The 14,856-nt window shown below is 36.2% G+C and overlaps 1 protein-coding gene across 15 annotated transcripts in view; it reads left to right on the top strand.

Moving 5' to 3' along the window:
- PARPBP (PARP1 binding protein) overlaps nucleotides 1-14,856 on the top strand; it is a 46,076-nt gene that overhangs the window by 11,311 nt on the left and 19,909 nt on the right. For all 15 annotated transcript variants that reach the window (XR_010467395.1, XR_010467396.1, XR_010467397.1 and 12 more), the window contains 2 exons: nucleotides 717-871; nucleotides 11,968-12,151. Coding sequence is in view for 12 of the 15 variants with exons in the window: in XM_065037356.1 (XP_064893428.1) it covers nucleotides 717-871; nucleotides 11,968-12,151 (339 nt within the window). In the remaining 3 variants the exon portion in view is untranslated. The remainder of the gene's footprint in view (nucleotides 1-716; nucleotides 872-11,967; nucleotides 12,152-14,856) is intronic.

Below are 14,856 nucleotides of genomic sequence, written 5' to 3'. Positions count from 1 at the left end.
TAATCTTGCTGCACCCGTGTCAAGTGTGTTGGATTGTTATCTTTACTTTGGCCTTTCTGTAGAAGTCCTAAGGTTTTTATTCTGAGTGTTGCCTTAAAATTTGAGGGATTGTCCTTTAAAGTGCACTGCTTTTGGGACATCTCTAGTTTTCAATGTCTTTATAACATCTAAAATATACAAAAACTTTCAGAATTGAGTACCTGTGATGATAGAAGCCTTAACTGCCATAATTTTTCAGAAGTTTTAAGTATACATTATTTTAATTTGTACCTCTGAAAATAAATATACTACTGAAGTTTGATTTTATGTGCTTTTGTTAAATTTGTTCCTGGGTCATAGAAAGCCCTCTGAATATAAGAGTAGTTTTTGTGAGGTAAACATGAGCATTTAAACAACAACAGCAGCAACAACAAAATCTATATACTGTGTTAATAAATGTTTTTCTAAGCTGTTAAAAGGCCAATGTAAATATCAAACTGGCTGGGTCATTTTTCTTTGGCTTTTTTTTTAAATACTGCTGCACTATTTTAGTATTGATCTTGCAATTATATATGGTGAGATGTACAAAGCTTGTTATTAAGAAGCATTTTAGTGATTTCAGTTAGATCATTTTTGCTTTCAACCACGGTTTTGCAAAACTATAGGAGAGGCTCTCTTCAACAAGTGCATTTCACATATGTCTACAGCTTCATATTTCTGAATATTTCTCTTAATAGATGGCAACATCTTTTATCCGAACCGTAGAACTTGGAGGAAGAGGCTGTTCATCTTCGTTATTTGATCCTTTAAAAGCCCATGTAAAAGGCCTTTCAAACTTTGTTAATTTTATTGACAAGCTGCAAGAAATTGTTGGTGAAATCTTAAATCCAAGGTAATAGAATTTCTGTTATATTTTTGTCTTATTATACACCTTTTTTTTTTTCCCTCTTTGTGCATGTGTCTTGCATGGGGGCATGAAAGAAAATATAATAATGTACTTATTTAATATTTCAGAATAAATGTTTACAACTTAAACTTTATGAGAAAATATAAATATTTGAAAGGAAATTGGGGTAAGCTTATAGATTTTTTTTTTTTAGCTTATTATTTTTATTAAATTTTTACCAGACAACCGAACAACCTACCTGCAGTATTGCTGTTACTTTGATGTAGAGATTAGCGAAGCTGCAAAAACTACGTCTCAGAATTTGCTATGCCACAAGAAAAATGCAGTATTTTTGGTTGTTTACTTGATGATTACAAGTCTGTTATTTCAGTCTGATCTTGTTAGAATGTAGATCTTATGAAACTTGAACTTAGATAAAATAAAAAGTAGCCAAATAAATGCTGGGTCATTGTGGAGGACATGTTGGAAAGAGGCTTTCTTCACCTGCCTGGGTCAAGTTCCTTTGCTTTGGAGACCTTGAAACTGATTTGAAGATGTTGGACATTGATGGGATGTACTTAAGAGTATTTTGAACATAGTAGGAGATATGGTGCAACTGAATATCTGCTAACCTATAGAGAATAACAAAAATGTATTTCTCATCACCAAGTAATTCAGCTAAGAATCGATGAGATGAGGGAAGGTAAAGCTGTCAAACAGAGTGGAAATTTGATGATGCTATGATGATTTGAATCAAGTATGGCACAAAGTGTAAGCAGACCTGATAGCAGGAGAAATGGAAAGATACAAGGAACTTTGGTAGTTTCAAACTTATTCACTGAGCAGAATGAACATTCTTACATTCTTACAAATCTCTGAAATTTTGAAATAGTTCAAGTTTGCCTCTCCTCATTCTTCAGATGTCTAAAATTAGAAGAAATCGCTGATCTTTCAAGAATCAGTTGCATGAAAATTCCTTAAAGTTTGGGGATGCTGTAAAACCAGACAACGATGTTTCTTACATCTGGAAACAACTTATTCTATTTCTGGAATGACTTTTTTCAAGCTTGTAAATATGTGCGTGACTTAAAATTGAATGACGTAAAGGCACTTGTGTTATTGGTTACTGCACTTTTTGGGTCATATAGATGTGTGTGTGTATATATACATATGTATATTTAAAAGTCCCCACAGATTTTGTAGAGTAGCGAGGTTGGTAGATGGGCAGTAAAATTGCTTCTTTAATTGGGCCTTGACTTTGCTGTACGTACTGACCACTAGGTGACACTATTGCACAGCTCACATTACTAGCTGTTTGAAGTTAGCTGTACTATTCCATTCAACACACTTGAGCGAGTGTGATGGTTAAGAGTGAGTCTTCATTTCAGGCCCATGAGCAGTTTCTACAGTCAATTGTAGAAATCATACTGCTTGACTTGATCATGCACTTGGACATTATGAATGGTAGATCCTGCTTGATTAACCTGCTTCCTTCTATAATAAGGTGACCCTATTAGTGGATGAGGGAAAGGCTGTGGACATTGTCTACCTAAACTTCAGTAAAGTCTTTGCTGTTCCCCACAGCATTCTCTTGGGGAAACTGCCTGCTTGTGTCTTGGGCATGTGTACTCTTTGCTGATTAAAACCCTGGCTGTATGGCTGGGCTCAAAGAATTCTACTGAATGGACTTAAATCCAGTTTGCAGCTGGACACAAGTAGTGTTCCACAGGGCTTGGTATTTGGGCCAGTTCTGTTTAATATCCTTATCAATTCCCTGGATGAGGGGATTGAGTGCACCCTTACTAAGTTTGCAGATGACACCAAATTGGGTGGGAGTGTTGATCTGTTGGAGGTTAGGAAGGCCATACCGAGGGATCTGGACCAGTTAGATTGATGGGCTGAGGCCACTTGTATGAGGTTCAACAAGATCAAGTGCTTGGTATTGCACTTGCATCATAGTTCCACTGTACTCAGCACTGGTGAGGCTGCACCTCAAATCCTGTGTTCAGTTTTGCGCCCCTCACTACAGGAAAGACATTGAGGTGCTGGAGAGAGTTCAGAGGAGGGCAACAAAGGTGGTTGAGGGGTCTGGAGCACAAGTCTGAGGAGTGGTTGAGGGAGCTGGGGCTTTTTAGCCAGGAGAAAAGGAGGCTGAGGGGAGACCTTATCGCTGCCTACAACTCCCTGAAAAGAGGTTGCAGCATGGAGGGTGTTGATCTCTTCTCCCCAGTAGCAAGTGACAGGACAAGATGAAATGGCCCCAAGTTGCACCATGGGAGGTTTAGATTGGTTATTAGGAAAAAAATTCTTCATGGAAAGGGTTGTCAGGCACTGGAACAGGCTGCCCAGAGGAAGGGGTTGAGTCACCATCCCTGGAGGTGTTTAAAAGATGCATGGATAAGGTTCTTAAGGACATGGTTTAAAGGTGAACTTGGCAGTGTTAGGTTAATGGTTGAACTTGATGATCTTAAAGGTCTTTTCCAATCAAAATACTTCTATGATTAGTGCATTGATCTTTCCCTTGACAGGGAAAATGCTATTTCTTATGTATTGCTTTTGTGAAGTTGTGATTACATCTGGAGATGCAGTAATATTTTAGGAGAAAATGCATGTAAGACTTTTTCTGGTCTTGTGCTGAATGTTTGAGTTAATTGGATAGCTTTTACACAGCCCTGGAGATTTGTGTTTTAAAATTGCTGGAAAGTTGTGCGTGTGCAAAACATTTTCTACTGGACTCCTTAAATTTAGGATTATAGAATAATTAAAATTGGAAAGAACATTGGGAAGTTTTTGGTTCAACACCCTGCTCAAAGCAGGGTCAGTTATGGGGTCAGCCTAGGTTAATCGGGGCTTTATCCAATGGAGCTCTGAAAACTCCGAGGATGGGGACTGCAGAGTCTCCCTCTTGGCAACCTGCTCCACTGCTTGAGTTTCCTCATGGTGAAGTTTTTTTTTCTTGTATCAATCTGGGACCTCTCTTGTTTCAATTTATGCCTGTTGTCTCTTTTCCTTCCACTAACTGTCAACATGAGAAGCCTGGCTTCCATCTTCTTAGATACCTTCTTGTAGGTATTGGAAAGCTGTTAGCAGATCCCTCTGAAGCCTTCACTTCTCCAGATTGAACAAGTTGTTCTCTTAGCTGCTTCTCACAGGGCATATCTCCCTGACCATCTTGGCAGCCCTCTGCTGGACTTGCTCCAGTTTATCAGTGTATTTCCTGGACTGGGGGGCCCAAAACTGGATGTAGTATTCTAAATTTGATCCAACGAGTGCTGATTAGAGAGGAATAATCACATTCCTCAGACTACTGGCTACACTACTGTTGATGCAGCCAAGGATACTGTTGGCCTTCTTTGCTGCCAAAGCACACTCCTGGCTCACAGTTAGCTTGCTGAACATGCACCAAGAGTCCCGGGTTCTTTTACATAGAGCTGCTTGTATCATTGCAAAGGTTTATATCTTTCCAAGACTTCGTATGTCCTGTTGAATTTCATATGGTTCTTTCAGCCCATTCCTTTTGTCTGTTTAGGTATCTCTGCATGGTAGCTCTGCCTTCAAGTATATTGACAATTCCATCCAATTTGGTGTCATCTGCAAACTTGATAAACATGTACTTTTATCACAGTGTCACTGCCAAAAATATTTAAAAGAAAAAAAAACAGGTTCCAGGATAGACCCCTATGGTACTCCATTTGTTACATGTTTACTACCTTCTGATCCTGACCATCCAACCAGTTCTGAACTCTAGTTATCCATCCATTCTGTAACATCTGAATTTGTATGTTTAGAGTATTTTCTGACAGTGTTGAAAGCCTTGCTACAATCAAGGTAAATGGCATCCACCATTCTTCCCTGGTCTACAAAGCCAGTCATTTTATTACAGGAGGCAAACAGATGGGTCAGGCATAATTTACATTTAATAAATCCATGCTTACAGTTACCAGCCACCACAGAATCCTTCACATACCAGAAATGTTTTCCCAGAGGACTTTTTACATCATTTTATTAGAGAACACACTGAGGCTGATGAACCTGTGATTCTCCAAATTGTCCTTAGTTTCTCAACTCATTGCATTGTTGAATTGAAGAATAAATATGTGTGGTTTTAAAATATTAACTGGTTATATAGAATGAACCAAATTAAGACTGTATTAGCATTCTAGCATGTTAACAAACATTGGGCTTGTGACTTAGTTAAAAATGATCTTGCATTTTGAAGAAATATTAAAATATCAGAAAGGATTGTGTAAGAAAATAATTATTTTTTAAGAACAAAAAATGAGGATTAAACCAGAGTCTTAAATTTTTTTTTTCTCGAAAATGCCTGCCACTTCAAAGACTAGCATGTTTTAACATAACTTTGAATTATCTGCTTTACATACACATTTAACTTTATAATGGAAATACTGATATTTTTTAGTCTGATAGATGTAATTTTAAATTAATGTTGAGAATGTTTCAAAATATTAAGAAGTAAATAATTCTAAAATAGACTGAATTGTGGTTTAAATTGGATTTGCAAGAAAAAAGAAAGTTGTTGAAAAAGCTGATCTTTTGAGAGTGTCTGACTTAAGATATCACAGTTGAAGTGTGGTATTTTAAGTGTTCCAATTGTACAATATTGCATTTAATTAAATTGTAACTTTTGTAATTTGTTATCCATTTCCTTCCTAGCTTAGGCTGGCGCTGGAGAATACACTGATCATTGTGTCTTAGATATTGAAATTCAAGTATAGTCCCTTAATTAAAAAGAAGACATGAAGACATGGAGGCTGTGGTTCTATGGCACCTTGATATTGGTGCTGGACAGAAAAATCTTGACGTTATGCCATTATACAAATATTGAACTACTAGTTCATCTGTTTCCATGTCCTCCCTTTAATCCAGATTTGAGCAGCAGCAGTCTGGCAGCTCCCTGCTCATAATTCTGGTTCTGATAACTTTCAGTAAATTGCAGAAAAGTGACTATGTCTACAAGGAACTTTTACATTGGATATGTTATGACGGAACAATGGAACTGTAGCATGGAACGCACAGGGCTGCCGATCAAGCATCTTATTCTGAGGAAAAAACATATTTAAGTTTATAGTAGCTACATCACAGGATTTGAGGAACATTGCCTGCTATGAAGAATATCCCAAATTAGCCTTGGTGAGAGCAGACACTGACAACACCAATTTTGGTTTTTGCAGTAAGTTTTTGGTAAGGTACCAGATCTTTTAAATGGTGGCACTTTCTGACAAGAGTCGCTCTTAGTTTGGTGGAAGAAGCCAAAGGTAGAAATTTTTTGGCAATACAACAAAAGTGGCAGCGGCAACACATAAAAATACTTAGCAACAGGATTATTTTTTTTTTCTTGTACTTTTATTTTGGATCTAATAAACTGCAAAACTCTGAAGGGCTTAAGTTAGGGTCTTCACCTAATTTTTAGTTCTGTATGGTTTAAAAAATTGGAGAAATAATGCATGTGTCTATTGTTTGAAGTGAAATTTTTGAATACTATGGATGTTTAGATATAGTTACTTATTTCTTTTACAGATACATCTAAAATCTAGATAAGTTGACTGATACAGTTTTATTGTTGAAATTTTGAAATACAGATTAAAGTGAACTACTGTTTATTTTTCCTTAATTTATGCATATAACATAATTAGAAAAAAACATTTGGTTTGTTTTAAAGGTACAGTTACTGCTCTGTTAAGAGCATTTGTATTTTATATGGTTTCTTAGGGAGTTTTTTCCCTGCTTTTCAACCCAGGTAGATAAAGCTCTAGTTAACATCCTGCTTCTTTGCATTTGAGAATAGAATTAGATTGGTACTCTATTCATATAGGTCTAAATTAAAAAATTGGATTAATGTTCAGTTCTTATCAAGTTCTAAAACACCTTACTAAATCCATAACAAAGAAGAAGGCTGTGATTCCCTCCCATCCCATCATCACTAGGTGTTTACAGCCTGTTTTAAGACATTTGTTCCCACTACATAAGTTAGATAGATATATATTTGTCATCAATGTTTAACCTCTAGAGAAGCTGAAATGAATGAATAAAAATGTTGACCTTAGTATAACAGAATTTTGATACATTGTTTTCTATTCTTGAAATAAGCTTTGGGAGTCTGTTCTGCTTTTTATCAGGTTTTGAATATTGTCCATATCCTCAACTCTTTTTTTTTTTCCTTCTCTGTGCTACTTTAGTGTTTTCAAAAAAAAATATGTATCTCCAGAAAATAAATAGAAATGCTTCTGCATCATATTAATGTTGCATACTAAGGCCCCAGTTCTGTAAGAAGAACCCTTGGTGATGTAATTTAAATTTTAGTTATGCAGAGGAGCTTGTTTGTGATAATATCAATAGGAAGAAAATAGACAAGGCAAGCAGTTACTTTCTTATAAATTAATTACCTCAACATGAGAAAATATTGTTTGATAAGGAAAATTAGATGGAAATAGATAGGACTGGGATGCAGATGATGTAAGGCAAAAGCGTTCAAGCAGGCACAAGATATGAAAATATTTTTAGTAGAAGCAGCCATTGACAGAAGATATGATTTATACAATGCTTAGTTAACAGGTGAAGTTTTACATTGTATTATTTTATTTTAAATTTGCTTTAGAAGCACTGATGCAAATAAGGCATTGTTAGCATGTGATTCATTTTATCTTCATGTAGATACCTCTTTTTCTCTCTGGGTATAAGACAGGTGAGATGAATCCCACCTGAACTGTTTACTGCTCTTGTAATGCCATTTCATGCTGGAAGTAGTGAGCCACTCATCCCATAAGTTCATCTACAAGGTTTGGAAATGTTTTAATTAAAAAAAGAAAAAGGTAACTGAACATTGTCTGTAAAACTAAACACTTAGAGGCTGCCAGTTCAGTTGTCTGAGATGCATCCCTTAACATAGTCTTTAATTGTGCACTCAGTTTTCCCCTCACCCAGCCACTGGGCAGTCCTGGCTTTTGTGAATAGGAAATAAGAAAGTAAATTGTGACTTAGTGATGGAAGATGGTAGAGTTTGTTGGACTCTTCCCATCTGCTGAAGCAAATGAAGAGTAATGCAGGCTATCAAAGAAGGGAAAAACAAACAAACAAAAGACCCAAACAAAGAACAAACCAAACTCAAACAATGAAACTAAACAAAACAAAAAAAGCAAAACCCAAGTTGCATTTTTACCACGTTTGCTTTTTATCTTCATGCTTTTAATTAATCCTTCTAAACCTCACTAACAAGGAAGTCCTACTGGTGGATCTTAAGTTGCTCAGATAACTTATTTGATTGGTTTAAATAGAACTAGTGTGTTTATTATTGAGTTAATTTATAGTTTCACGTTTAAGATCATTATTTCTTGAGTTGGTTTTTGACTTAGTGAATTGTCTTTTCTGGGAAAAGTATGATACTCTTTTTGCCACAAAAAGGACTCTATAAGCATGGACAGAGCTCTAGCCATCTCCACCTGTGCCCTAGATGGCACATATAAAGAGATTAAAAGAATGCCTCTCCTATTGAGACTTGCTTGACTGTACTTTTTGAAACTGCTAGACATTGTTACTTAGGACTTTCTGTAGTAAGCTTTGAAATATTCATGAAATCACAAATGAGGTGGATTCAACATTTTATAAATATATTCAAGACTAATAAAGCAAACTTCACAAGATACCTTATTTTGTTATATCATATCCTGATGTAAAATGGCACAAGCTGTGGCAGTGTTTCAGTACTAACCCACACACATTAGATCAGCATTCTATGTCTTGGCCTGTTTATATAAATTCTAGTTGAAGCATGAATAAACTTTTCCTTTTCTTTGCTCCAGTTAGTACTGTGTATATCTGATGGTGGATTGGAACTCTTTCCTGGAAAAGAAAAAGGAATATGGGGAGAAAAAGAGATTAAATGAACTGTACTTCTAATAGCAAATATCCTTAGTTGGCATTGGGTAGTAGAGGCAAAAAAATAAACATAGAAAATGTTTTTATCACTTTTCTTTTTCTTAGTCAAAAGCTACAAGCTAATCGCGTCACATACACTGCATAGCATTTAAGTTAAGACTATGAATATCAAAATTGACTGATGCTCATTGCCAAATGTATAATAATACTTTTTCTTCCATCATACATATATGTATATGTATGTTAAATGTGTGGAAATTATAATGATGTAGATAAGCTCAATAAATCTGTCGACACAAAGGACTGATGAACCTGGCTTTCAAAGGCAACTTCAGTCAATCCCTTCACCTGCTTGTTTATCTTAGAGTTTGAAGATCAGCACAGTATTTATGGAACAGACACCTCTCATTTAATACAGTGCTTATCTCATTTGAGGGTATTATTTTGGAAAGTGTCAGTTTAGGGCTGAGGGAAATAAAGCAAATTGGCAAGAAGCATTAGGATACTTGGCTATGGTTCCTATACGCATCTCTGAGACAGAACTTCAGCAGTGCTCTCTTCTTACCTCTTGACAACTTGTACTCGATGATTTTTTCTTTCTTCCCCTTGAACTTTTCATTCTCTTGTGGTTAGACTGAATTGTGTTTTTTGGAACAGAGGTATACCACAGTTTTTTATTTTATTTATTTATTTATTTTTTCTTTTCTAACTAGCCTTTCTAAGATCTGGCTGATTTGTGACCTGTGCATAGAGAGACTTCGCAGGGTGACTTTTCTTTTGACTAAGTGCATGCATCGTGCAAAGCACAAGTTTTTCTGTTTAACCCAGGCTGCAAATCTATTGTAAATTAAACAATCTTTAATCTGTAAGAGTTGAAGCTGAGAACTGTGTGGAAATACTTGGTTTTGACCTGGAAAAAAACCAAAAAAGTTTCAACTTCAGGTTTTCTGTTCAGCCAGAATAAGCCAAAACAACAAGGTCTCTGGCCTGTTCCCTTTATGTGTTTTAACAGGGAACAATATAGACTAACTAGTTCTCCTCTGACTCAATTCCTGTTCTTACCTAGCCCTGTCTTCTTGTTTTATATTAATAGTGTTTATGAATGTAAATACACAGTTTCATTTGATGGAGGTTCTTCCAACTAGAACTCTAAAATTAATCTTCAGAATTTAATGTGTACAACCTATACTTTTCTTTCACTTTGCAAGGTATCCTTTTAGGCTCAGTAAGCAGGAGCAGGGGGGACATGCATTATCAGCTGGTATTCAAAGGTGAAAATAAGTCTGCATGTGAAAATGTAAAATGGAAATAAATAAATTTTAAAAAAACCCCTATAGATTAGAGTTTAAAATATAGACTACCACACTCTGAAAACTTGAGGAAAATAAGCAGAAGGAGAATTAAATAGAAGACAAAATGTCCCAGGGACATAATGCAGTGCCTATACGTATGTAATGTTAAACAGAAGATAAATGATTGCTCAGTGGGGCAAGAGGAATCTTGATTATAATCATCTTTGTTGGTCTGGATGATGGGTTCCTGTTCTGAGAAGATCGGAGAATCAATGATAAAGTTTCCAAACAACATGCAACTTCAAAAAGCTTCTTGGAAGAGATACCTTATGATGTAGGAGAGCTGAGTGGTTCTTGTAATGCTTTTTTTATTTGCCCAAATTCAAGTGATGGTAAAACATGCAGTCTAGTGCTTCATGGTTCGTGTAGGTACTGGGCAAAATTATTAAGCTTTTAACTCAAGTTTATTCTGTCTTTCACTAAGTCTTTGTTAAAGTAGTTGGGACACATTTGCTGTCTCAATATAGTTTATAATCTTTGAGATAGATCTGTGATCCTCTAGCTAATTTACTAAACCTGGTTCATTCCTGCTTTTGTACCTCCGTATGCTTTTGCAGCTATTTGCCACACACTATAATTGCAAAATAAGTAATTAGCTCCTAACACTTGCATTCTCCACTCTTGTGATGGGACTATGCTAACTCTAGTTCTAAGCTTTAGGTTCTTTTATTTTATTCATTTTGGGCAGCATTGTTCAGGGCAGCACTTTCAACCCCTGAGTGGGAAAGTTACACGGACAAATGACCAGTGGGATTCTTGTACTTGTAACTGCTGCTTCTCATTCGTCAGGTCTGGGGTAAATCAAGGTGCATTGTCCCAAGAGCCTCAGGCCCTGTAGCCATTTTTTTGGGCACAAGATCTTTGGGTTTTCTTGTGATTCTGTAGTAATTGATTATTTCTTTTTCTTATGCACTCAGGATAATACAGTCTACCTGGAAGCCTGTTATATTTCTGTTTTTATAGACTGTGTGAGTCTTGCCAGTCTGAGGGAACAAGACATGGTCTAGTTCTCTCAATACTCTACCTATTGGAGTGTCATCTGTACAACTGTAACTGTTAATCATTCAAGAGTTTTGCTGGGAACAGACCCAGTAGTTCTAATCCAAAAGTGATCTCCTAAGTAGTCTATCATACATGCGATTTGCATGGTTCATGGTACAGGATCATGAAATGAAATTCACAATCTAAACATAGTTTAGGTGCACTCACAAATTCCTTCTTATCTTTCTATAAGAAGAGCTGAAAGAAATCCCCTGTATCTATCAGATCCAATTATTTATGTTTTTGTTGTCAAACTGCATGGACTTTTCCTAATTAAACTAAGTTATTTTTTCAGAAGGCATTTTTGCTTGTTGATTGAAAAAAGAGATTAATAGTGTGTGCCTTTATGGCAAACAATGATGTTCATCTAGTCTAATTACTATCTATTTAAATAAAATGGAAAGCAGATTGATATTTTCAAGCACTTTCATGAAGCACAAAAGATTCAAAATCTAATAGGCTGTTAAACTGGAATGTGTGGTTCAGTGAAACATTTTGTTTAGACTTAACAGCTTATGAGCAAAGGGGTAACTGTGGGTTTAAAGAAAGTACTTTTCTCTGAGCTTTTATAGAGAAGTTAGTTTTGTGTTGCAGCTCAGTATTACTAAATGCTGAATTAATTACCTTTCTTTATAATCTCTTCTTTAGCAAACTATTATGTTGGATAATACTTTTACACTGCTGTTTGATTTAAAAGATAAAAGCAGTTCTCTGAAGAGTTTTGAGTAGCTGTGAAGACTGGCTACACTCAGCACTTGTAAGTATACTAAAGTGCTGCCAGGATTAATGCGGAGATGACCCTGTGCTTATTTTCAGAATCTCAGGGGGGCGAATTCTGTCAACAGTGAAGATGCATTTGATAAAAGGCCGAAGCAATGGGGATCCTTTCTGTCAGGCAGTAGAGGAAGTTGTAGAAGATTTGGATTTGAAGATTAAAAATATTATTGGTTCGCAACATGAAGTCATGACTGCCAGCACTACTGGAGTCAGTCCAGCACGGGTAAAGTGACTTCTTTTTTTTTTACTATTTAACTTTGCAAGAAAGCAAATGTCTTTTGTCTATTTTGTTTCCTTTTTATTTTTAAAGAATTTTCTACAGAATGTTGTCTTTTTCTATACAGTACAGAGCAGTGTCACTTCTACACTTGTTTTAAACTTGTTGAAAGACTTATAGTTGAGGATTACAGTGTGGATTTCAAAAAGTTGATTTACTTAAACTAAATTTCTTACCTCAAAATTATAAATAAACTACTCTTCAAAACTTAATTTATTTGTGCTGTTGTTATAGATGTAGATACTTATAACTGTGAGGTTTGCCACTAATTTCAAGGCAGTACAACTATAACAAATTTACAAATAAACAAACTTATGAAAGTAGAATTAAGATTTGAGAACAAGTATCAGTAATTATGAATAAAATACACCGTTTTTAATTAGCTCAGCATCAAGTATTCCTAAGGATAAGGCATTCAAAATAAGGGTAAATATAAAAGCAGTCCAAAATGCAGTAAAATGTGGAGTGGGAGGGGAATAAAAATAAAACCCCAAACAATCAAAGTGTGAGTTTTTATTTTTCAGTGTTTCAAGACACTAATAAAATTAGTAATTATTTTAGTTTCATGGAAGGAATCAGAATATTTCAAGTTCTTTAAGTCAGGTGTGCAGAGCAGAAAACAGGCTTTCTATTTGTGGTTTCTGTACTCTGAATCTGCTCAGATTTACATTACAATCCTTTTTGTGATGGAAACAACTTTATTTTACATTGTCAACGTATAAAATATCTAGTGTCACATTTTTGCCTAGGAAACTTTTAAAAATGTATGGATGCTTTGAATGTGTGCACTTCATTAGAATCCTTTATTTTGTGCAAGCACTGGAATTACCCCATGGCAATATAAGATATTAAAACAAATTTTAATCAGACTTCCATATGCCTTTTTTAATGAGAGCCAGGCCCTAGTGGCTAGTTAAACTGGTTAAAATCTGTTTCCACTGAGCAGTTGGAGTATATATTTCATCCTCATTTTCCTGTTTCCCCTGAATCTTTCATCACTGTATTTCCCCATTTCCCTTTCATATACTTCTATTTCTTTCTCTTCCCCATCTGAAAAATTGATGACTGTTTTCAGTTCTGTCTTTATTTAGCTACTTGTATCACTGGTAAAGTTGTTGAAAATTTAGATCATTATAAGCAAGGTAAAACTATTTTAATCAAACTTTGTTCTTCAGAGACATTCACAAAACAATTACTTTTCCAAAATAGTTTGTGTTTCTTATTGTTCTCCATAGGCTGTGTTAATAGTCTAATTAATCTATGAATTTTTTTACCAGTATCCTTGTTGAAGAAGAAGGTTAGCAAGGATTGTTGTATCCTAGCATTGTTAGGAAATATGGTTAAATACTTAAGCCCATTGAGAACAGTGTGAAGTTAATATTTGTCTCAAAATGGGCACCTGAAGGCAGCTTATGAACTTAATTATGTTACTGTGAGTATCACTCTGTGTTGAATTTTTTGCCTATTCTTGAGATAAGTTAATCGATTACTGGAATATCCCATCTACTTGTGGATGGGCAGATTCTACTATAGTTCTAAGTGAGGAACCTTGAGTACGTAACAGGATGATGGGCTTTAAGTTGATCCTTTTCACCATACTCACCACAGTATGGACGTAATTGAGTCTCATTAGAGATGACTGTGGCCTGGATGTGACTGATGTGCCACTTGGCTTGACAAATCTACTGCTATACTGGATTTATGTGGCAAGGTTTTGGTAGTGGGAAGGGCTGCAGAGGTGGCTTCTGTGAAAAGACACCAGAAGCTGCCTCCACGTTGGACAGAGCCAGTTCTAGATAGCTCCAAGATGGAACAACTGCTGGCCAAAGCTGAAGCAGTCAGTGATGGTGGTAGCACCTCTGCAATAATATATTTAAGAGAGAGTAAGAAATGCTGTGCAACAGCAGTTGGGAGAGAGGAAAAACAACTATGCAGCCACTAAGCTCAGTGAAGAAGGATGGGGAGGAGGTGCTCCAGGCATGGAGCAGAGGTTCCCCATCAGCCTGTGATGGAGATCATCATCATGCTAGTTGTTCCTCTGCAGCCCATGAAGATCCACAGTGGAGCAGAGATCCACCTGCAGAGGAAGAGTGTGAGAAAAAAGGAGCAGCAGAGACAAAGTGTTAGGAACTGACCACAACCCTCATTCCCCATCTTTCTGTGCCACTCAGGGGAAGGAGGTAGAAGAGTTGGGAGTGAAGTTGAGTCTGGGAAAAAGAGAAGGATCCTCTTCTGATTAATTGGCAACGAATTACATTGATTTGCTTCCTTAAGTCTGGCTTGCCAATGATGGTAATTGCTAAGTGAGCTCCCTGTCCTCAGCTTGACTCCACAAGCTTTTAATCATATTTCCTCTCCCTTTTGAAAAGTGATAGAGCACCTGGGTGGGCACCTAGTGGCTAGCCAACATCAACCCACTACAGTCCTTTCTAGTGCTCAGTGCATGGCCTGAGGAATTAAAGACAAGGATGGTAACTGGGAGAAGTAACAGGCAAAATGTGGACTGAACATTGCTAGAGTGGAAAAAGTGTGGAGAATTTTATTTTTTGTAATTGTGGTGGAGGTATAAGGAGTGGAGTGTGTGTAAAATTGTCTACATTTGTTGGTGTTGTGGTGTTGCTATTTTGGTTTTGGTGTGGGTAATATTTTTT

Source organism: Columba livia, chromosome 1, assembly GCF_036013475.1.
Source record: "Columba livia isolate bColLiv1 breed racing homer chromosome 1, bColLiv1.pat.W.v2, whole genome shotgun sequence".
In the NCBI taxonomy this organism is placed as follows: Eukaryota; Metazoa; Chordata; class Aves; order Columbiformes; family Columbidae; genus Columba; species Columba livia.
The sequence above is the reverse complement of the archived record's forward strand: the minus strand, read 5'-3'. Positions and strand labels throughout refer to the sequence as shown.